Raw genomic sequence first — 23,294 nt, forward strand, 5'->3', positions numbered from 1 at the left:
AAGCCTGATCTCAGTGACACACCTCCAAAAAGGCCACACCTACTTAAACAAGGCCACATCTCCTAATAGTACCACTCCTTATGGGCCTATGGGGGCCATTTTTACCCAAACTACCACAAACGGGTAGATAACACTTAGATTTTAACAGAAATGATCTATTCCTACCCAATTTGTAAGATTTAAACTTTAAAAGAGTCTAAGCATGTATGTACTATGTTAAGGACCCTTTACAAAGAAAGCCTTCAGTACTCTCTCTAGGCCCTCTGTGCTGGACCTGATGGGCAGCCGACACTGTGTGACTCTTACATTTTCATGCAGTCATTTGATTCCATCTTCCCATTAACACCTTGAGGCAAATTTCTCTTGCTGTCATGTTATAGGTTGGCATACTGGACACCCAGAGCAAGCAGGTGACTTTTGTGGCTCATAGGCCTTCCAGATCTGAGGCCAGTGCTCTTTCCACTTCACCTCTGGAAAGTGGACCTGAGCTTAACCTTGGCTGCTGCTGTGATTTAGTATTACCACTGTATCCAAGGAGCCTGCTTTCAGGTGTGTCTGTAGAGATGATTTCTACATACCCTGTGTCCTTGCTACTCTACCTCCTCCCCCCCCTCCTTTTATTTTCCTGTGATCTTTCTTCAGGGAGCCTTTCCATAAACTGCTAGCCCAAGGCCTCATCAAGGGACAGACATTCCGCCTTCCATCTGGACTGTGTCTGCAGAGGGAGGATATAGACTTCACAGGTAAGGTGGGCCCAACCTGGCTGGAGCTGGTAAGAACCAAAGCCAGGTCCAGGAGCTCTTAAGAAGCTAGCATCTGCTATTGGGTCCTGGCTGGGTGCAGAGACCAAGACAGATCCTGGTCATGCCTCTGCAGGCTGCTCCTGGGACTGGTTGTCCCCTCCTACCCAGCCCCCATCCTGTGTAACATAATGTTTGTTTGGGCATCCCCCCTTGTCCAGCCTTGTTTGACAGTCTGTTGCTGGACAGATCTTCAGACTCAGAACATGGAGTCTTCCAGGACCTTTTCCCACAAGGCCTCGAAGTACAGCTCAAAATATGGGACCTCCACCCTGCCCACTTCCTTGGCCCCTAAAAGAAGCTCTGCTTCCCTGACCTCCCTGTTCAGGACCCATTCAGAAACATGCATTGTTCCTAAGTATTCTTTTGGCATCTAGGTCCTGCTCCTGTTTGTGCAAAAACAAAAGAGAAGTTAGAGGTGACATGGGAGAAGATGAGCAAGTCCAAACACAATGGGGTAGACCCTGAGGAGATTGTGGCACAGTATGGGATTGACACAATCCGGCTCTACATCCTCTTTGCAGCCCCTCCTGAGAAGGACATCTTGTGGGATGTAAAGAGTGAGTCTTCTTCCTTCTCCTGCTTGCTTCCTCTGCGGTCTGCCCTGAACTCTGAAAGAACTGGGGAAGGAATTGTCTTACTGGAAATAGTAATGGAGAATTCTAGAAGTCATCTTGTCCAGCCTGGGTCCCTTTGGTGGGGAAGGGAAGGGGCGTTCCCACTACATACGCACATTCCCAGTCCTCTCCCTATACTTGCTGGCAATAGGGCCCATTTCATGCTCTGTGCTGATTATAATGTGAGGGCTCTGGACAACTGTTACCTTGAAGACTGAGCACCTGTGTTACCCTAGGCCTGCTGAGCTGCAAAGAGGCAAGTCTTCTTTCCACGTTCCCTGAAAGTTTTTTCTAGAACAGAGTCCTCCTCCCTCACCAAGATGATGCCTGAATCCTGGGATCACATGCAGACCATTAGCCACTCCCTGCTAGCCTCACTTCCCCTCAGGAGGTTGATTGTCTTTCTAAAGCTTTCATTTTGCTCTTGAGATCTGCATGGAAGTGGGTGTGGGAAGTGAAAGCCAGTGCCTGTGAAAGGAGTCTGTTTTATCTCAGGATTGGCTGGTTTTCTCACTACGTCTTATGGCAGTGGGTCTGGACAGTGGTGACAGATACCAGTCCTAACAAACTGCCTTGAAGTAACAAAGGCAGGACATGCAGAACAGTGTGGGCACTAGCTCAGCTTTCTCCTTTCTACATGAGCAAGTCCCCATATCTGCTTCTCACAAGCCTCCAGCTGTCCCTGCTGTGTCCTCACTCTTGAGAATACCCAACCCAGTGGCCACAGGTTCAGGCAGATAAGTGACCCACACTTATTTGGTCAGCTGTATGACCCAGGATCACCAGGTGGGCTGTTCTGCTTCCCCAGGTCAGAACAACTACTGTCTAACCACTAGACTTGGTGAACATGTTTGGAATACATAACGCACATATCTGGCAGGGTTGTTAGCTGACCTTGCACTGTGCCATAAGGCTGTTCCCAAGCATGCAGCCATTGCCACTGTTACTTGTGCTCATGAGATCCCAGCTTCACGCATATGTCTTCAGTACTTTGTTGACCGCAAGGCTTGTCTGTCAGAGTAAGCTTGCTGACCCAGAAGGTAGTATGCTGATGCTCATCCCAGGGCAGGTGGCAACTGCTAAGCAGCTCTGCTGCCCATGCTCAGAATATCAGGGATACCAAAAGGGGTTAGGGAGGACTCTGGAAAGACCATGGGGCTTTTCTCATTCCTTCTTATCCGTGCTCTTTCTTTGTCCTTGATTGCCACAAATTGCAGCTGATGCACTTCCTGGAGTGCTGAGATGGCAACAGCGGCTGTGGTCCCTGACAACACGATTCATCGAGGCAAGGACTTCCGGGTCAGTCCCCCAACCTCAGCTATTGAACAACAAGGAGAAAACCAAAGCCCAAAGCCTCTGGGAGTACAAAAACTCAGTCATAACTCAGGTCAGAAGCCACAGTCCGGGGGTAGTTGTGTCCCTCACTCTGAGGTAACCTTTGCCCAATGGTCTATGCAGCCTTCATGTCCTGAGGGCCACAGTGGATCTTCTTTCTTTGTGAGGTGGCCCTGATGCCTTGATTAACTGCTGTCATTATTTTGGCTGTTTACTGAGACTTCCTGATGGAAAGAGATGCTCTCAAAAAATGGCTGCCCTCCCTCCTTGTCACCTTCTTCCACCTAGACCTCAGGAAGCCACCTATTTCCTGTGTCTCTGGACTTGACCTGCAGGAGGAACCAATCTCTGATGAGACATTGCACATTGTATTAACAGGGGTGCAGAGCTGGAAGAAACTTTCTCATTTTGTACATGAGTTTAAGACCCAGACAGGTCAGATGTCTTGCTTAAAAGCCTAAAGCTAATGAGGAACTGAGCACAGATTGGGATCCAAGCTCCCTTGTACTTATTAGGAGTTCTTCCACTTGGTTACTTTGGTACACAGTGTCCAAAGCACTTGTTTTAGGTTAATTTCCCCAAATATGAGATTTTTTTGTTTTTGTTTTTGTGTTTTTGTTGTTTTTCGAGACAAGGTTTCTCCATATCTTTTGTGGTGCCTGTCCTGGATCTTGCTCTGTAGACCAGGCTGGCCCCGAACTCACAGCCTGGCTCTGCCTCTTGAGTGCTGGTATTAAAGGCGTGTGCCACCATCGTCCGGCCGAGGTTATTTTTAATGAGTATCTGATAACCCTAATTCTTCTTAGGCTAATTTTTTTTTCACTTGCTAATTCAGTGGTTGGTGTAGGTTGGTGGTAGACTGTGCCAGGGCCTGGGTTCCATTCCCTGAACTAAAAAGGGAAAGGTGCTAATTCAAGCCTGTGAAGTCATCCAAGGCCACTTCTTGCCAGGACTGTAGCTCAGATGACATTAATGGCAGGGCAGGATTTTTGTTTGTTTGTTTTCATGACCTGAGTGAGTGGCTCTGGTTCTAGCATGCTCATCTAATGGCATTTCTTCCACTTTATCTCTATTCTCTGTGTAGACGGAGTCACCAAGGTAATCTGGGGATCTGAGTGCTGCTAAGTGTTGCTCTCATACCGTGCATTTTCTTTTTGGAGCATAGGTCAGATAATTGATGAATTGTTTCAACAGCTATAAACTCGTGATATCTTACAGGTGTGTCATCTCCAGGCCTTGCTCTTGCTAGATGAGTGACTTACACTGATCTGCATCACCTGCCTCTCAGGTCTTTATCCACTGTTGTCCTTATGCTGCTCATCAGCAGCTCCTGCCTCCTGTTCAAGCAGCTAACATTGTCTTCTTAATTGTAGGAAGCAACATTGTCTCAGATGTGGAAAGAAAGTCATAAGCAGTAGAAACAGCATTGACTTTGAATTTAAAAGTCTTTGAGCTCATGAAATCTAATCATTATTCAAGATAGTAAATATATTTATAAGTATCTTTTATTATATTCGGTTAGCTTCTTGTTTTTTTAATTATTCACTTTTCTTCTGGAAAGCTAAAAGAATTTATGAAGAAAGTGAGTAAAAAAAAAAAATCAATTTTTTACCAACAGGTAACCACCCATTTCACAGAGGACTTTGCTTTGAATTCTGCAGTTTCTCAGCTGATGGGACTCAGCAGTGCCCTCTTGGTAAGTAGCTGGGCCTCAGTAGCTGAGGAGGGAGGGTGAAAATGTTGGGAACATTTCTTTCATAGACACAATTCTAGCATACTACTTCAATGTTTTTTGTTTTTTAAAGATTTATTTATTTATTATGTATACAGTGTTCTGTCAGCATGCATGCCTGCAAACCAGAAGAGGGCATTAGATCTCATTATAGATGGTTGAAAGCTAGCATGTGGTCACTGGGACTTGAACTCAGGACCTCTAGAAGAATAGCCTGTGCTCTTAATCTCTGAGCCATCTCTCCAACCCCAAGGTTTTAAAGGTTATCTGAGCAAAGCCGTTTACTTTTTCTGAGACAGGGTCTTACTATGTAGCCAAGGCTGGCCTTGACTTATGATGGTCTTCCTGCTTCTGCCTCCCAGCTTAAAGCCTTTTTATTTCCAGTCTTTTGTAAGAGGACATGGAGGCCCAGGAGGTTAGATGCCATGTCTGAATGAGTAGTTGCAAAGCCGGGGCCAGGCTTAGGCCTCTCTCTGTTCTAACCTTCATCCACTACTGCCTGATTTCCTGAATGTATTGGGCTGTTTCCTTGGCATTGTGGCATTGTTAATGTTTGTATTTGCTTCACCTAGATAGAGCACAGTTGTCACTCCCATTGACAAAAGAGCCATCAATTTCAGTGCCACTCATGTTTTTACTACATGTGACTCCAGCTTTTCTTGACAAGGGAAGAATTTGTCAATAATTGGTGCATAGAGAGGAGCCACACCCTAGTATTCCACAGTGAAAAATCTTAGGAGGCAGTTCTCTGCATTTGTCCCTGGGCCACAACACACAGGAAACCTTGCAGAGTGCTTACAAGTTTTGACTTTGTTCCCAGAGCAGATTTTCCTCCCTTGATGAGGTTTAGCCTCTTCCTCTGTCAGATGAGGTACAAATCCTGCCCTTGAAGGGCAATTGTGAACGCTGAGTATGTGGTCTGTGAGGGATCCTTTGGCCCGAGCAAGGAGGTAATGAAGAATATTTCTCCCACCTGCTGAGCCTCTGGATTCTATTTCATTCATGGCCTGTCTTACTCCTTCTTATTTTGTACCTCTGTCTTAAATGTTCCTTCCTCTCCCTTAGCAAGCCTCTCAGAGAGTGGTTCTCCACAGCCCTGAGTTTGAGGATGCTCTGTGTGCCCTGCTGGTGATGGCTGCCCCCATGGCTCCTCACATAACCTCAGAACTCTGGGCAGGTATGTAAAAGGGTCCTTGTCTAACTAGTTACTATGGAGTAGCATTTGCCCAAGCCTATTTGTAGCTCAGCAAATGTCTTGGTCAGAGTGCTGTTCATCTCTTGAGGGTTCAGCTGCTGTGTGTGTGTGTGTGTGTGTGTGTGTGTCTGTGTGTGTGTGTGTGTATGTGTGTGCGCGCTTTGTTGTGGGTGTGGGCATGTATATGCTGTGAATGTGTGTGGAGGTCAGAGGACAACCTTGGGTGTCAATCCTCATCTTTCTACCTTGTTTTGAGATGGGGTATTAACCACTGTGTAAGTCATGTTAGCTGGCCTAAGAGCCACTAGAGATGCTCCTGTCTCCGCTTTCTGTCTCCCCATAGCAGCACTCTTGGACTACAGATGCTTGGGCTCTTGTGTCCAACTTTTACATTGGTTCTGGGCATCCAAACTCAGATCAACAAGCTTCCTCAACAAGTGCTTTTACCCGCTCATCCCTGACCTGTCTTTTTCGTTGTAAACTCATGAGTTAAGTTCAGATTTTATCTGTTTTGGTATCCAAGCCACTTCCACAAATATTCATCCAGACACCAAGTCTGCATCCCACCAGGCCCTCTGACAGTCTTTGTTTTGTCTTGTTTTATTTTTTGTTTTTTTGTATTTTGTTTGTTGTTAGTTTCTGCTGTTAGAAATTGAGTCCAGCTTTGTGTATGGTAAGTACATGGTCTACCACTGAGCCACACCCAGCCTCTGATGCAATGTGGGTGTTGTTCTTTTCAAAGCATGTGAGCAAATTCGTTTCTCTGGGAAAGGTCAACATGAAGTGGCCTTGCTTCCTGTGTGTTTTCTTTGAATTGCCAGGGCTGCTGTTAGCACAGACCCAGGCTCTCCTGGCATACTCAGTGGAATTAGCTAGCACAGACAAGGATGGGGAGATGAGGGCAGAGACAGGCCCAATAATGCCACCAGGAGAGGTCTGCCTTCACAGAAACCGTGACCACCCCCCTCCCCAACTTCCCAGCAATCACTGTGGGCCACCAAGGCAGCCTGGCAGCCTGTGCTCAGGGAGAGATGGGAGAGGTTTAGTTTTGTTTTCTGCAAGAAGGTCAGCTCTCCAAAGGTGGGGATGGAAGGGGTGCAGCTGGCCCTGCGTGATAGCCCTGGGTGCCAGAGCTTTGGCACTTACCTCCTGCATTCAGACTTACCCCGTGGACCTGTCACCTTGGCTATGTTGTTGTATTTGCCATGCACATGTTGGGTATTTTCACTTAAAAGAGCCAAGTGGCAAAAACGTGTGTATATGCAGGGTTCTCAGCTCCATACCACCACCCTCACCACCCCACCCCCGCAGCCAAGCCACATCATCCAGGGAAAGCTTGGTGAGGCACTGTACCTATAAATAAGCATCCTGATTACACCAGGAAGTCTGGGCTTCCTTGTTTTTTCAGTGGAATGTATGACAGCTTCTGTCCAGAACATTTTCATCCAAGGCCCTTTCATCTCCTAGGCATCCTGTATGACTTCCATACAGAGGTTTTGGAAACCTTCCCACTACATCTGGGTCACAGGACAAGCCACCACCACCTCAGCAAATAAAGACATGATTATCTGTTTTCTGTGACCTCCATCTCACTTTTAGAGAAGGAAGAAGTTGGAATATTTTCTATGTTTGCCAAAAGGCCATTAAGACCATTGAGAAGTACAACAGCTCAGACCAGGACCAGCTGGGCACCAGGGGGAGGTCATGTCCTGTACTTGGGCTGTAAGGAGCCTTCACTTCTCTGCCAGTAACTGGCAACAGGGTCACTAGAGTGTCAGATAGGAAAACTTAAAAGCTGCAGTGAATGAATATACCAGAGAGACAAGCATGGCAGAGGCCAGTGGAGTTGAATGCATCAGCACTACTCAGTGGCTTACCCACAACTCAGGCTTACTTAAAGACTTAGTTTCAGTTGGTGAGAAGAAGGGGAGCTTGTGGTGGGCATAAAGAAGAATAAGCCTGATCCTGTGTGTGTGTGTGCACACGCATGCACACGTGTTTGCAATGCTGGTGTCAGACTCAGGACAGTGTTCATGCTAACAAACATTTCTTCATTTCCTCACTGAGGTACATCCTTGGCTTTTTTTTTTTTTTTTCTTCAGTAAAGGAAGCAGTATGTGTTGATTCATATTCTGACCCTGGATTTCTACCTCCTTGCATACATATATTTTGAATATCTGAAGCTAATGGTACCAAACCAATCCCAGTATAATAATATTTTGAAGGAAAACCCACAAATCAATAGGGAAGGATACTTTATGCAAACAAACTGGGTTTGGAAAGTTTACTTTGTGATTTTGAAGATAGTTTCTTTATATTATAAACAAAATAGATTGCTACTAAATTTGAAAGTTAAATGGGGGGCGGGGATGAAACCTTTCAAAGAAACCAAAAGAAAATTCTTGAACTGATTTCACAGTATGGAAAAACTCTATACTTAAATATATTTTCAAACTATGAAAGAGCTGTGAGTGTTGCTGGGTGGTAGAGTACTTGCTTAGCCCCAGTGTCCATCACCAGCACAGCTGAAATATATACATACATATGTATGTACAAAAGCAATGACTGCTTCTTGTGTAAAACCTATAAAACAGTGTTTTTAAAAGAGGAGACAGGTGCTGGAGAGGTGGCTCAGCAGTTAAGAGCACTGACTGCTCTTCCAGAGGACCTGGGTTCAATTCCCAGAAACCACGTGAAAGCTCACAACTGTCTGTGACTCCAGTTCCAGAGGGTCAGAAACCCTCACAGACACACATGAAGGCAAAACCACCAATGCATATAACATAAAAATAAATTATTTTAAAAAAAGAAAGAAAGAGGGGTCTTGAGGTACAAATTAGTAGTGGAGCATATACTTAGCATGCTTGAGGCAATGAGTTCCATTCCTAGCCCTGTCTCTGGAAGAAGACTGGAGAGGGTTTATACCTTACCACCTTCATGTGGCCTACCCTAAGCCAAGGGTCCATTCCTAAGAGAGAGCCTGTGAGGCTAGAATATGTAGTAGGGTGAGAGAGTTCCCAGGAGGGCTGAGAACATCCTTCTGTCCAGTGCACTTATGTGAAAAAGGACTGGGGACAAGATACTCATGGCAGGAAACGCTGTGAGGGCAGCCTGTACTTAGGAGCCAGTTCTCAGGAAGGCATTCCTTCCCCAGGAAAGGGGTAACCCCAGAACACTGGCAGCCTTGCTTTTCCACTAATTTCAGAGCACCATTCCATCCATCCGCACATCTCTGCTTGCTTTTTATAGAAATGCTGTGGGAAAAGGTCAGCTCCTCCCTGTGCACCAGTACACCACTTGATCCTCAGGCCCTAGCAACCTTCATTTCTACCCCATTGATCAGCCATATAGTCATGAGTGTCAAATAGGAGAAGGTTTTAAAATTTACAAGAAATCTCTGATACTGGCACAAGAACCCAAGACAGAAGCCAACAAAACAGAAAGCATCAGCACTACTCAGAGTGGCCAGTCCACAACCTTGTGGAAAAACTCATGTTATGGCATCACTAGCTTCCTCAAAAGGCTCTAAGCCGGGGCACCCTGTTCATGAACCCCTGTGTGTTCAGAGTGGCCTGACCTTCTGTGCCTTTGTGTTGCAGGCCTGGCGCTAGTACCAAGCAAGCTCTGTGACCGTTATGCCTGGGATATTGGTGTGCTGCTTCAGGCCTGGCCCACTGTGGACTCACAGTTCCTTCAGCCGCCGGATATGGTGCAGATGGCCGTTCTGGTGAGTGCCACCCATAGCCGTAGTGCTAGACTGTGGTCTACAGACTATCCCTCTCCTGCCAGTGACCCATCAACCCAGCCCCCAAGCCAGCCCTTCTATTTGACCAAGCACACAGCACAGAGGTCTGTGTTCCCTTCTCGGTTCCTTCACTAGATCCCAAAAGCGTGCATGTAAGCTTCCACTCTCAGAGCCTGGAAGGGCCATCAGCCTTACTGGTTACATGGAAAGTAACAGACATCTGTCAGTAACTGGCTGCAGTTAGGAACACCTGGGTAGGGTTAAAGGGGCGGGGTGGGGGGACACATGGAAGGTAACAGACGTCTGTCAGTAAAACATACTTCTGTTGGGCTGGAGAAATGGCTCGGGAGCCCTGGATGCTCTTCCAGAGGACCTGAGTTTGATTCCTAGCACCCACGTAGTAGCTCACAACCATCTAACTACAGTTCCAGGGGCTCTGCTGCTGTCTTCTAGCCTCCACTGGTTCCAGGCATGCATGTAGTGCACAGATATGCATGCAGGCAAACCACCCACTTACATAAAATAAAATTTAAAAAAATTTAATGCCTCTGTCAAACATATTTCAGTAAAGTACATAAAACTTTTTTTCCCCTTTTATTTATTTATTTTTTTTTTGGGTAAACTGGACCATTTTCAATATATAAGAGTAATGTAGGAGCAGAAGTTCAAGGTTCAAGTTTTTTTTTTTTTTTTTAAGGTTCTGCCGTTGAACCTGGAGCCCAAGGCATTCTAGGCAAGTGGTGTCTTGCTAAGCCAGCCCTCTTCTTACTTTTTACTTTAAGACAGGGTCTCAGAAAGTTGCCCAAACTGACCTTGAGCTTGATCTGTAACTCAGGCTGGCCTTGAACTTTGACCCTATTGCCTCAGCCTCCAAGGTATCCAGAATTACAGGCCTGTGCCACCAGGCCCAGCAAGAGTAGTTTGTTTTGTTTTTCCCTTGAACCTTTTATGCAAAAACTAGACCCCTGTAGGTTCCCCTTTATGCAGATTCGATTTGTTTAATATGAGACACATTTCTAGGGACATCTGTTAATGGCTTAAGTGGCAAAAGGTGAAGAGACCAGGATAGGCTTTTTACCTGATCCTCTGGGTGGCAGATGGAGTGGAACTAGGTCATTTACATCCAAATGTGATTTTACTTGCTTATCAGAGGCTACACCATTCTTAGTTAAGAACACAGGCTCAAAGAAGTGACTTACCTCATCCAGGTCTGTCCTGACTCTAGGCCAGGCATGGGCTAGGTTGTAGGGATGCAAAGTCAAACAAAAGCCAGGCACAGTGGTTTACTCTGATGTCAGCACTTGAGAATCTGAGGCAGGAGGACCACTGTAAATTTGATACTAGCCAGGAATTTATGATAAGACTTTGTCTGGACAAAAACAAAAAATTGAGTGGGACAGCAGGGTTCCTATCCTCATAGAGCTTAAAGCCCAGAGAGATAGAAAAGCATAAAAGAAGGAAAAGAATAAGCAAAAGGAACATGTATTGTGGAAAGTGCCAGCATCACATCCACCCTGGAGCTGAGAAGCAGCACATCCTCTGAAGCCTGGGAGAGAGGAAGGCCTTCTTGATGCTTCTTGAGGCCCCACTGTACTTGCACCAAACCTGAACCACAGGAAGCCCATGTTTAGAAAGAATACTTAGCTCAGGAGTTGGAGCACCCTCACAGCTTGCCTCCCTGTGGACCCTCCTCATTCTCTCTGCTCTTTTCCCTCTCAGATCAACAACAAGGCCTGTGGCAAGATCTCTGTGCCCCAGCAAGTTGCTCTGGACCAGGACAAAGTCCATGAACTTGTTCTCAAGAGTGAGCTGGGCATCAGGCTACTGCAGGGGAGAAGCATCAAGAAGGCCTTCCTCTCCCCCAGGACTGCCCTCATCAATTTCCTGGTGCAGGAGTGACCAGGGCTGCAAGGACCCTCCTTTTCTGCCCAGATCAAGGAAAGGAATGTTAGCTTAAGAAAAGAGAAAAGATAAACATCAGGGGCATTGGTCTCTGTGCCAGGACAGACTGAAATCAGCAGGGGCCCGTGTCCTGAGGCCTGAACTTGGATGAGAATGGATGTGGACAAAGAGGAATGAGGGGAGAAAATTCATTTCGTTATCCCATGACCCTCCACTCCCACTCAGGGTGTGAAGCTACCAGAGATGCTGCTGGGTGGGGGCAAGGAGAAAAGCAAGGCTGGCAGGCAGCCGGGAGCTTTTGCACCTACCTCAGGTACTGTCGAGTACCTCTCAAGGAGTCATGTAGACTAGAGGAGCCATTTAAGAGCCTCACAAAGGTCAGGTGTACAGATGGTGCTGGCTGGGCTTTTGACTGTCAGGATAGTAAAAACCCTTCAATATATGCTCAGTGTCTCACTTGTAGAACTGGACATGGACACTGGCACCTCTGCAAATTGTTCTGCATATGTCTCCAGCACCTTTCAGCTGTGTCACACAGGTGTCTTCCACTCCAGCTGGATGGCCTATTCTGAGATTGATGTACGTGCTCTGGGATAGGACTCCACTTCAGAGCCTGAACAAAAGGACTGTGTTATTGCCATTGTTTCGGTGTGTAGAGTGTGCTCTGTGGTGAGTGAAACTGTTCTGAGCCCCACCAGAGCCCCATCACAGACCAGCAGGGGTTTGAACCCCAGATGGCTCACATGGGCCTCAGATAGTGATACCACTTGTCATCAGTTTGGCCCCAAGAGTGTCACCAGCAAAAGCAAAGTTCCTCAGAGAGGAGTAGAATTGTTGCTTGCTGGGTGTTAACCTACTGTGTCCAAGCTGCTATGATTTAGCTGGAGACAGCCAGGAGTGGAGCCAGCTCACCAGTAAATTAGACAAAGCTGATTTTATGAGAGTCATTAGTAAAGTGCTCTTACAGACGTGGCCTGAGCAAGGACTTAATACTTAGTTGTGGGGAGGAAAGAAGAACCTAGCCATGTTAGGATGCTGAAGCTCTGTATCTGTAATCTGATGTCACCCAGAGGTAGCTGTCATTGTTTCCTACCATTCAGATGCCTTTTAGTGTCGTAAACGTATATTACTTTGAGACATATCTGTGATCTTGGAACAGCCCTATATTCCAGTTCTAAGCAATTAATTGGGAGCAATGTCCTTCACCATCACAGGCTCTGGCTCTGTGCCACTTCCCTGGAATACCTATGGTCTGTCACCTTGAACCCACACTCCATACAGACGTGCTCATCCGGGCCCATGAGCAATAGAGGCTCATGCACAGGGTCTTGAGCTTGATACTGTGCCTGGTCTCCACACCTAGAAATTATAGTTTTATTGTAGCCATCATAAAGGATTTTAAAATGTTTATAAGTGAGGCTGCTGAGGGTATAGTTCAGTGGCAGAGTGTGAGCCTAACATGGCAATGTCCTATGTTTCATCCCCAACACAAAAAAAGCAAAGCAACTCTATCAAAGAAACTATGTGGTAGCACACTTGTAATCCAGCATGTGAGAGACATGAGGATCATGGGTTTAAAGCTATCCTTGGCTTCATTAGACTCTGTCTCAAAGAAAAACTACCAGTGATCCTAATAGACAGCAAAGTCGGCAAACACTGGAGTAATGAATGTTTCTGAACCATAATTTCTGCCCAGTCCTTTCTCCTTCAATTTCATCTTACCTGGGATGAGTTTGGCCCAGTACCATGAGGAAGTAGAGTTGGGAGAGATTGGGGCCAGAAGGGAAGGCAGACTCTGGAGAGGTATTTTAAGAGGATCCCAAGCTGATACAGGTGATGGTCCCATGACAAACAGGAGCACGTGAAGGTAGGGTGAGGGCTTGTGGCTGTTTTGTGTTCTCCAGGAATGAGATCAGTGGCCTTGATGAACTAAGGGTAAGATGTCCTTTGTTGGGCGTTATCTGCCCTAAGCAGTCGATTAGTAAATTCTGTAGGCTGCTGGGCTGACACTGGGCGTTGGAGAACATTCTCTCCAAGAAGATGAAACTTGGAAACATGAGCTCATTGGTACTTCCTAGGAGACAGTAGATATGATGGAACAATTGGATAGAAAATTGCTCCCTGTGTGTGAGTGCATGGGGTGGGGTGTGATCTTAGTCAGAAACTAATTATCTCAGTTTCCACAAAACCCTGGAGGGTAGGAATTATTCTTCACAAATATGAAACAAAACAAAGCAAAAAAACCAAACCAAAACAACAACAAGAAAAAAACAACCCACAACAGGCTCAGAGGCTTAGTAATTTGCCTAGTTTTCAAAGCTAATATGTAGAAGTGGCAGAATGTAAACTCACATCTGGCTTCTCTTAATGCTGTCCTACTGTGTCACCAGGCCTTCACCTAAATGCCCATCTCGATTGATGTGTGGCATGATGAAGTGTCAGCCTTCTCAGAAGTCCGGGAAGTTACAGCAGTGATGCCTGCTCCACTGGAGCAGATGGTTGGTTGGTGAGAGGCCAAGTGCCTGGGCTGGGTCCTGTAGGGCTAGGATAAAGGTTGCTAACTCCTGGGAGATTAAGGCTTCAAGTGGATGAAGGTTGTTTCTTTTGGAGAAGTGGATAAGAGAATTTGTGAGCAAGAAGAATTGTGCCCTACATGGATCCTGCCAGAGTGCGCATCTGCCAAAGAAAATGAAATTGACCCCCAAGACCAAAACACTAACTTAGCTGGGCGGTGGTGGCTCACGCCTTTAATCCCAGCACTCGGGAGGCAGAGGCAGGCGAATCTCTGTGAGTTCGAGGCCAGCCTGGTCTCCAAAGCGATTTCCAGGAAAGGCGCAAAGCTACACAGGGAAACCCTGTCTTGAAAAACCAAAAAAAAAAAAAAAACAAAAAAAACAAAAAAACACTAACTTAGGTGGTACACTGCCCATGAAGTCCTCACCCAGCCAGAATACACTCCTTCAGAGAGCAGGTCAGTACAAATATGAGCATCTAGTCAGTGGAAGAGAAGGCAGCCAAATAAAGACAGCTTTTTAAATCATGACATGGAAATTTTCTCATAACTAAAAGCAAGATACCCTAAACAATGTGATCCTAACCATTTGTTTTGAGTCAGGCTCACTCTACAGCCCAAGCTGTTCTGGAACTGACAGATCTTCCTTCCTGCCTCATCCTCCTGAGTACTGGGATTCCAGACATGCATCACCATAATTTTAAATTTTTATTTATGTGTATGTGTGTGTGCCAACTTGTCTGTTTGTATGCCATATGCCTGCAGGTAGCTACAGAATCCAGAAGAGGAGGTTGGATCCCCTGGAACTAGAGTTACAGGAGGTTGTGAGCCACCCTGTGTGGGTGCTGGGAACTGAACCTGAGTCCACTGTAAGAGCAGCAAGTTCTTTTAAATACTGAGCCATCTCTCCAGCCCCACAAATCATTTGATGAAGGCCTTTTCTTCTGTTTATGATTTCGTATTTCCTTATTTTTTTTTGGTCATCAAGTATTTCAAAAATAGATATCAGTATGTGTAATGTCAGCCCAGTGTGGTGTTGTATACCTATAATCCCAGCATTGGGGAGCTTAGGCAGGAAGATGGTGTGTCTGAAGCCTCCTGGGATACTAAGTGAATGAAGAAAAACAACAGTATGATGTTGTGAAAATACACACAAATCAGGATCCTGGCCCCTTGTATTACTTTTTCTTCTAAGTCAGGGTATCCAGCTCTCTGGGAATATGGGTACAGTTAGGGAGTGTTTCTTCCTGTGTATGGAACTGAATCCAGAGAGTCACAGCAGAACTTGAAGTCAGCATTGGCCTAGGTACTAGGTCTGAGTAGGAAGGAGTTTTCTCCCAGGCTAACCTTGGGATCTTGTAGAAGGTGCTCCTGTTTCCCTAGTGAACAAGACCCTTCTGACCATCTGCTAGCAATCAAGACTGTAGATGAGATCAGAGAAAGCCCTTAGCCTGTGCCAAGACTTATTCCCATTGCTTGAGACAATATGGTGAGTTATCTTGAACTCTACTCCACAAATATCCCAGTTACAGCACCTTTGGCAGAAGCCTGGTGCTGCTTCAGGAGCATGAGTGGAAGTGCTTCTGAGTGGAAATCAGTCACACCCTGTAGCTCATGAGAAGGTGGACAGGGAGGCCAGTGAGAAAGCAAGCAGAAAAGAGCTGCTCACTTTGTGGGCGGCCAAAGGCTCATATCCAGGTTGATGAGTTTGGAAAATGGAATCTGAGATGACCAGCAGTGACCAAGGGGGATTCCCCTGGAGTGTAGTGGGTGGGGAAGACCCTGACAGGACAGCTGAGGGCAGCACAGGCCTGAGACAAAGGCCTCAGATCCACATCTGAGGCCAATGACCTCCCAGAGTTGACCCTCACCCTCGTCTACACCTTTGGAGAAGGAAGGTAGTTACAGAAATAATGATCACCCCCTAAGGGATGAGGCCAGGCCTGCTGGAACTCAACACCTATGACTCACCTCCCTAACCCTCACATCCTGAACCTGAATTCCAGTTTTTGTTCAGCCTCTGGAAGAACTTAGCCAACAAGCACTTAGTGTCAAGGTGCTGCGGGCTGTGAACTCGGCTGACAGCAGCAGCAGTAATTTCTGTCTGTTACTGTGTACTGTGTGCCAGGCTCTTTTTTTTAATCACATAAGGGGCCTTGCTCAATACCAGAGAAGAGGGCAGAGCCATATTCCAGCTCTGCTCCAATGCTTTATTAGAGCCAGCCCTGCACCTGGATTTCTCAAGGCATGCCTGATATCTAGATTCTGTCATGTCCCCAAGCTACCCCAGGGCTTGTCGAGTGTATATTTCTCAACCTGTGACTGAGAAAGTTGGTCACTGTTGATAACCTAGCCGAGCACACATGAACCTGAGACACACAGTCTGAGAAGTCTTTACCCCTGGCAGACTGAGTGAGTTTTCCCTGGGCACTGTTGCTAGGACTCAGACATCAGGAAGTCACCCTGGCTTGGCTGCACATGCTACTGAGAAAAGTCTGTGAAAAGGGGAATTGGAAAAGTTGGATGGAGCTTGCTAGCAGTGCTTCTAGAAATTTCCCTAGGACATCCTTTCCACAGACACTGAAGAGTGTATCTGGGATTCCTAAAGCATGGCCTGCCCCAGAATCAGGAGACTGGGTCCTAAGAGAGGGATCCCCTTCCACAGGCATATTGAGAAGGGTGTGTCAGGGTGAGAAGTGTTGGTGGCACTGCACTGGAAAGAGGCAGGCTATACTGGGTGATGCCACTCCTCAAGGGTAAAGGCAAGTCCTTTCCACTAGAAAAGGACAGGGATTTTGTCAAGTGGCATTGGGCAGAACTCCCCACCATAGTAAAGGTCACAAACAGGCTGAGCTGAGCACTGGGAGCATAAGTATCACCCTGTGTCCCCATTATTTGTGATCAAGTTAGTTGTCAGTAAATATTGTTTCCAGGAAATAGCTTAGTTTAGGCATCAGTTAGTCATCAGCTGGTTACTGCATTAGTACCCATGAATCCTTAGCTGCACTAACACCTAGCACCTAGCATTCTGCTCATGCCTCCATTGTCAGTCAGTCATCCTCAGATTCAAAGTGTTGGCCTCTGTGGGCTAGAGAGATGGTTCTGTGGTTAAAAGAGCTTGCTGCTCTTGGAGTTAACCTGTGTTCGATTCCTAGCACCAGCTCCAGGGGATCCAGTGCTGTCTTGTGGCCTCTGAGGACACCTATACTTAACTATACACACACACACACACACACACACACACACACACACAAAGAAGGAAAGAAAGAAAGCACTGGCATCATCAGCCAATACTTATTCCAGTGTCTCGCACAGCAAACATCACTCCTGTCAGTCTCACTCTCTGGAGGAGGGAATGGGGTGAGGGCTCCGTTTTATGAATTCCAGCATGCTAGAGGATGTGGAGTCCTAGCAGCTACTGTCTGTAACCTCTGGCTTTGAGGTTGCCAAAGATATTCCAGTGGTCCACAGAGAAGTGGGGAAGTGGAGAGCCAGAAGGAGATAGATTGAGAACTAGATCTCAAATTGCACATAGCCCTTTTGCCTACTTCCTCTTGGCAAGAATTCAGTCATAAAGAGATCAGCCAGTTTCATGGGGCTGGGCTACTGCTCCAGCAACAGTGCTGCGCAGGAGGGGGAGACCCCAGGCCTACCACATGACCATTCTTAATTTTCTAAGTCTTGTTCATCAATGTCTTTAGTTATCTTGTAAATACCTAAAGGATCTGCTAACACTGCTTAACCAACACCTCCTGAGTGACAGCCATGTACCAAATGTCTAAATCTGTGAGAACTGCTGAGTGTGGTCTGAAATAACTGTATAATCAGAGTCCTTTGGTGTCTGCCAAACTGGACTACCCGCCCTCCCCTCTGGCTTAGACCCCATTCTCCGTCCCACAGAGATGTGTGACATAGACGTTCTTTGTGCTGATCTTGGCACCAAGGGTTTGCTCTTTGGTCTCCAGTGCTCCCACTTTCTGTCTTTCATGAGACCTACATATTGGTTTGTGGAGATGATAATGTGGAGTGCTAGCACTTTTGAAAGGTATGGAGACACCCTTCAGGAAAACTGGGAAATCTTTCATATTTCTACTTCAGAAGGGGTGTGACTGTTTCTGCAATGTAGAAGTGGTTCACTCTTTGAATGCCTCTATGTGTTCTAGTCCTCATTGCACTCCAACACATACATGTGGCATACCACACTCATATATATACACAGCACCACCTACACATTGTATATTCCAAACCACATATGAACACACCATATACCTCTAATCATACATGTCTCATATAAACACACAGCCCTCAACACCAGACACAGACACACACAGACACACACACACACACACACACACAGAGAGAGAGAGAGAGAGAGAGAGAGAGAGAGAGAGAGAGAGAGAGAGAGAGAGAGAGAGAGAGAGAGAGAGAGAGAGAGAGAGAGAGAGAGAGAGAGCATACCACATACATTCCCCCAATCCCCCTTCCCATATAGCACACCACACACAGATCACATATATGACACACAGCAACAGACCTTCTTTGGGGAAAGTATATGGTGATTGGGTTTTGTTTCTCAAAGAAATGCATCTCCTACCATGTTCTTGGTGTGGGAGGGCAGTTAAATCTTGAGAATTAATAGAGTCACAGCTGTGAGGTAAGTGCCCAGTCCAGGGCCTGAGGGATGATGGAACAGACTGCTCCCCGTATCCCTATGTGTTCAGATAGAACAGTACTCCTGCAGTGTTTGTATACAAGTGCTCCCATCATCTGAGAGTGGCTGGACCTGACCCTCACCTCTAAGAGTAGTTAGTTCTGTCTATAGGCTCAGACCCTGAGTGTCTGAAGGTGACCTGGATACTACTAAAACTCTCTCCCTTGGATAGAGAATTAAGATGCTAATGAGACCTGTAATGCATGAAGTTGTTTGTACAATGACATGCACAGATCGTGCACAGATACAGCACCTGAGGAGAAGCCCACACTATACCTATGAGCCAAAAGGGACATGTTCTATTACATGAGAACCCAATTGTTCAGTGGGGTTGTTTGAGCTACTAACTCTATTGTGGAATATTATTTTAAGGTGTGTTACATTTATTTATTCTGTGGAACATTTGTTTAATGATGCAAAGATGTGTTGCATTCTTTTATGTTGCATTTGTTTAATTCTGTGCCTGTCTAAAACACCTGATGGTATAATAAAGAGCTAAATGACCAATAGCAAGGCAGGAGAAAAGATAAGAAGGGCTGACAGGCAGAGAGAATAAATAGGAGTAGAAATCTGAGAAGAGAAGAAGGAGCAAGGAAAGGAAGAGGACACCAGGGGTCAGCCACCCAGCTACAGCCAGCCACAGAGTAAGAAGAAAGGTATTGAGAATAGAGATAGTTAAAAGCCCAGAGGCAAGAGGTAGATGGGATAATTTAAGTTAAGAAAAGCTTGCTAGAAATAAGCCAAGTTAAGGCCAGGTATTCATAAGAAAGAGTAAGCCTTCTTGTGTTTATTTGGGAGCTGGGTGGCAGGCCCCCAAAAGAGTAAAGAGTAAAAAAACAAACAACAAACTCTGCTCCAGCCTGTTCCTCCCTGAAGTGTCTGTTTCTTTTACAGTTATGTCGATATATAATCTTTTATCTGGCGACACAAGAACCTGGAACTCCCTCCCTGCAGGCACACCATCGAACCACATATTTGCTGATACCACTCCACCTGCCTTTGCTCTTCCTTGTTTGTCTCTAGCATGCTCCAGGTTTAAATGTCACCTCCACAGAGTTCTTCCTCAACTGTATGCTCCTCGGCCATGCCTTGTTTCTCCTTCTTCTTGTCCCTGAGAAGTGTATCCTTTCTTCCTTGACACAGCCAGAGAGTGACACCTCATCCACTCAGCAGTTTGATGTGTATCTGCTTCTGTTACCTGGGTATGCCATGGGGCAGCAGCAATCTGCCTTGCTGTGGTGGCAGATGCAGTCCCGAGGAGATGCTGGATAAATGCTTGGAAGTGAAATGCTGTCCTGTTCCCAGTTCTGCCTTCTGGAGCTCTGAATACTCACACTGAGATTGGTTAAAGCAGAGCTAAAACACTGCCATCAACCAACTGGCTCCTGGGCTAGGGATTTACATTCTTTTTTCTAAGTCTGCCTTGAAAGAGTGCTACAAACTGGGTGATATACACAGCCATCCTCTCATCCTGCCTGAGGCCGCGAGCCCAAGCCAGGGTGTGGTGAGCCACCAGCATGAAGTGTTTTCTGGCCAGCTGTTGTCCCCCTTAGCTTGAAGCTACATCCCTCCAGTTCGAGTATCACCTCATACACAAATGAGAAAGAATGACTTTCTGAGGTAAGTTAGACCTCAGCCCATAGGGGGGAAAGTCACACTGTGCAACAACTTGACTTTTTGGTATCCATATAGCTGGCAGGACCATCCAAGAGCAGTTAGGTTCAATATGGCCAACCAAGAAGACCACCAACTGCCATTTGCTTCCTCGCAGTGGCATTCCACATCTACCTTGCAGAATTGCCTGCTCTCATCATGTATGTGAACCTGACACCATAACACATCCAGAAAACTGTGTAAAACAGAAAAAGGAAGTAAAACCTCATTCCCGGTAACCCAGATCCACTCCTGGAATTCCCTGTCTTTTTTTTTTTTTTTTTTTTCTTGCTTGAACTCCTAAACAATTCTCTCCCAGATGAGCTATCTAAAATCCTGGGGGCAGTGACCTTTTCTTGAAAAGTGTGCACTTACTCCTGAGTGGGCACTTTTGTCCTATAATAAAACTCTCTCATGATTTGTCTCAATTCTTAATTCTTTCTCAGCTGTAACAAGGACCTCTCTTTGCATCCCTCCTCGCTTTCCTCTCTCTCTCTCTCAGACAGGTCTCACTTGCATCCCACCCTAATCTCCAATTCTGGTCCTTCTGCTTTACCTCCTAAATGCTGGGATTAAGTAAGGTCTACCGTGTTTCATTTACCTTTGATAATTATTTATTTTTTATTTTTGAGACAGGATCTCTCTCTGTAACCTTGGCTCTCCTGGAACTCACTGTATAGACCTTCCATAATTATTTGTGTATGAGTGTTTTGTCTGTGCCCATGGAAGTCTGAAGATCCCCTGAAACTGGACTTACAGATGGTTGTGAATCACCGTGGGGATCTGTAAGAGCAATCTGTGTTCTTAACCACCAAGCTATCTCTCCAACTCTCTTTCATAATTTTAGCTGGAACGTTCTATAAGAAAAGTCAGGTCAGAAGCCAGGTGTAGTGGTTCATAGCCTTTTGTCCCAGCACTCTGGAGGATCTCTATGAGTTATAGGTCAGCCAATGAGTTTAGACTGCTGTTTTAGAAATTCTAGGTCAAAGTTGCTGGGGGCAACAGGCGACTTGTAGCTCTCTACAGGCGCCAGCTGTAGAATCCCCAGATTGGGACCACCCAAAGGCACTGACTCAGCACAGCTCTATGGCTAGGTCTATAACAGTGTAGCAAGGATCCTAAAGAATTAAATTTCTCCAGGAACTCCTATGCTGGCAGTGAGAAAGCCTTTAGCCCTGGATCCAGTGGAGGAACTGAAGAGAACCCTGTCTCCCAGGAGTTTAGGAGATCTGGTCTCACAGCTGATCTACAGGCGTTTATTCCTTTTCCATAAATTGTAATATTTCTAGGGGCAAAGCCAAGAGAAGCTGAAAATTCTCCCCTCCCATGTTTTGGCCTAAAATAAGTAAGTCCATTCCTCTTTAATTCCTGTCCCCCACGTTTCTAGCTAGCAGTAGACCCCAGATTCTTATTACAGGTCCAGATACAGTAGCCAGGCATCAAGGGTTTATCCCACAGTGGGATCAGGAACTGCAGTTGGGCCAATGGTTCTGTCTGTTCTGGCCCTAACCTACTTCAGGTATATCAGTTCTCTATTAGGTACAGGCCATGGGAAGGAGTCTGTCAGTCAACTGGAGCAAAGGTCAGTCAGGACAGCTGACCCCAGAGCTCAGAGAGGACCAATGAGATCAAGGGGGTTGGGTGGCCTCTGAAAAATTAAACCTTTTTCAACACAGTCTCGAGGCAAGTGGCAGGGGATGGGCTTCCATAGCCACATAGCCACTCAGATTATTATATTTTGAGAGATGGGGTAGCATCTAATTGGATTCAAGTTCCAGATTCACTACTTCCAGGCTATGAACTTGAGCAAGCATCTTTTCTGTTCAACACTGTTTCCTTATCAAAGAAGCAGGCCATGAGGCTTCTGGGCTGGGCTGGTTGGAGTACAGTAGGTGCCAGTGGCATGTTAGCAGTTAAGATCCATGATTCTTACACTGACCATGACTAGGGTGTTCTGAGGGAAAATGAAGACTTACATGTTCAGAAAGATTCTAAATCCTTTCTGATGGGGTTGCTGAGAACATAGCACTCCTCTGCCAATGGTAGGATTATGTTCGCAACAAAGCCTGTATGGAAAGTGTCAGAAGTTGAAAATGTATTTACTACCTCAGTAAACCCACTATAAAGTAAAAAATCATAAAGCTATTGAATGCTGTCTGTGTGCCTAAACGGTAGGTGTCTATCCCATAGATAGCTTGGCTTGGCTTGTACAGGGTGTCTTAATTAGGGTTACTATCACTGTGATGAACACCATGACCAAAAGCAAGTTGGGGAGTAAAGGATTTATTTGGCTTACACTTCTACATCATAGTCTGTCATTGAAGGAAGTCAGAACAGGAACTCAAACAGGGCAGGAACCTGGAGGCAGGAGCTGATGCAGAGGCCCATGAATGGGTGCTGTCTACTGGCTCATCCAGCATGGCTGCTCAGCCTGTTTTATTATAGAACCTAGGACTACCAGCCTAAGAATAGCACTATCCACAATGGCTGGGGCCTTCCCTATCAATCACTAATTAAGAAAATGCCAACCCTGTCTTGAAAAACCAAATCAAACAAACAAAAGAAAGAAAATGTTCTACATCTGGGTCTTATGGAGACATTTTCTCAATTGAGGTTCCCTCTCTTTATATGACTCTAGCTTGTGTCAAGTTGACATAAGACTTGCCAGGACACAGGGAGACCTCATTGTAAGTCATCCACCTGTGTCTATGAGGAAGCGACTGCTGAGGGGTTCTTAAGTCAACCAAGAAGAGATATGACAGCTGCACATGGGGCAATGTGAGATTTCTAAAATTATTGTTCAGTGCAAAAAGCCAGAATCAGGGAACTTATAAAACTTTATTTTTAAAGGATGAACATGTCTCCACATACTTTGGGAAGGTGTTTGTGCCTGGTTCTGCAGAAGGCACTGTTGACTTGGCTTGGAGTAGAAAGGACATCTTTGCTACTGTGTGCTCATTTGTACCTTTTGACTTTGAAGTCATACTGGTATATTACTGTTGTGTGTGTTCATATGTGCATGTGTGTATGGAGGCCAGAGTTCAACCTTATGAGCTATCTACCTAGCTTTTTGAGACAGAGTCTTTGATTGA

The 23,294-nt window shown here is 45.9% G+C and overlaps 1 protein-coding gene across 2 annotated transcripts in view; it reads left to right on the forward strand.

Moving 5' to 3' along the window:
* Positions 1-12,463, forward strand: part of Lars2 (leucyl-tRNA synthetase 2, mitochondrial) — a 111,091-nt gene extending 98,628 nt beyond the window's left edge. For both annotated transcript variants that reach the window (XM_059269005.1, XM_059269007.1), the window contains 7 exons: positions 643-743; positions 1,178-1,360; positions 2,635-2,804; positions 4,371-4,448; positions 5,550-5,661; positions 9,279-9,406; positions 11,144-12,463. In XM_059269005.1, coding sequence (XP_059124988.1) covers positions 643-743; positions 1,178-1,360; positions 2,635-2,804; positions 4,371-4,448; positions 5,550-5,661; positions 9,279-9,406; positions 11,144-11,323 — 952 coding nt within the window. In that variant the 3' untranslated portion in view covers positions 11,324-12,463. The remainder of the gene's footprint in view (positions 1-642; positions 744-1,177; positions 1,361-2,634; positions 2,805-4,370; positions 4,449-5,549; positions 5,662-9,278; positions 9,407-11,143) is intronic.
* Positions 12,464-23,294: the final 10,831 nt, after the last annotated feature.

The sequence above is a fragment of the Peromyscus eremicus genome, chromosome 7 (assembly GCF_949786415.1).
Source record: "Peromyscus eremicus chromosome 7, PerEre_H2_v1, whole genome shotgun sequence".
Lineage (NCBI taxonomy): Eukaryota > Metazoa > Chordata > Mammalia > Rodentia > Cricetidae > Peromyscus > Peromyscus eremicus.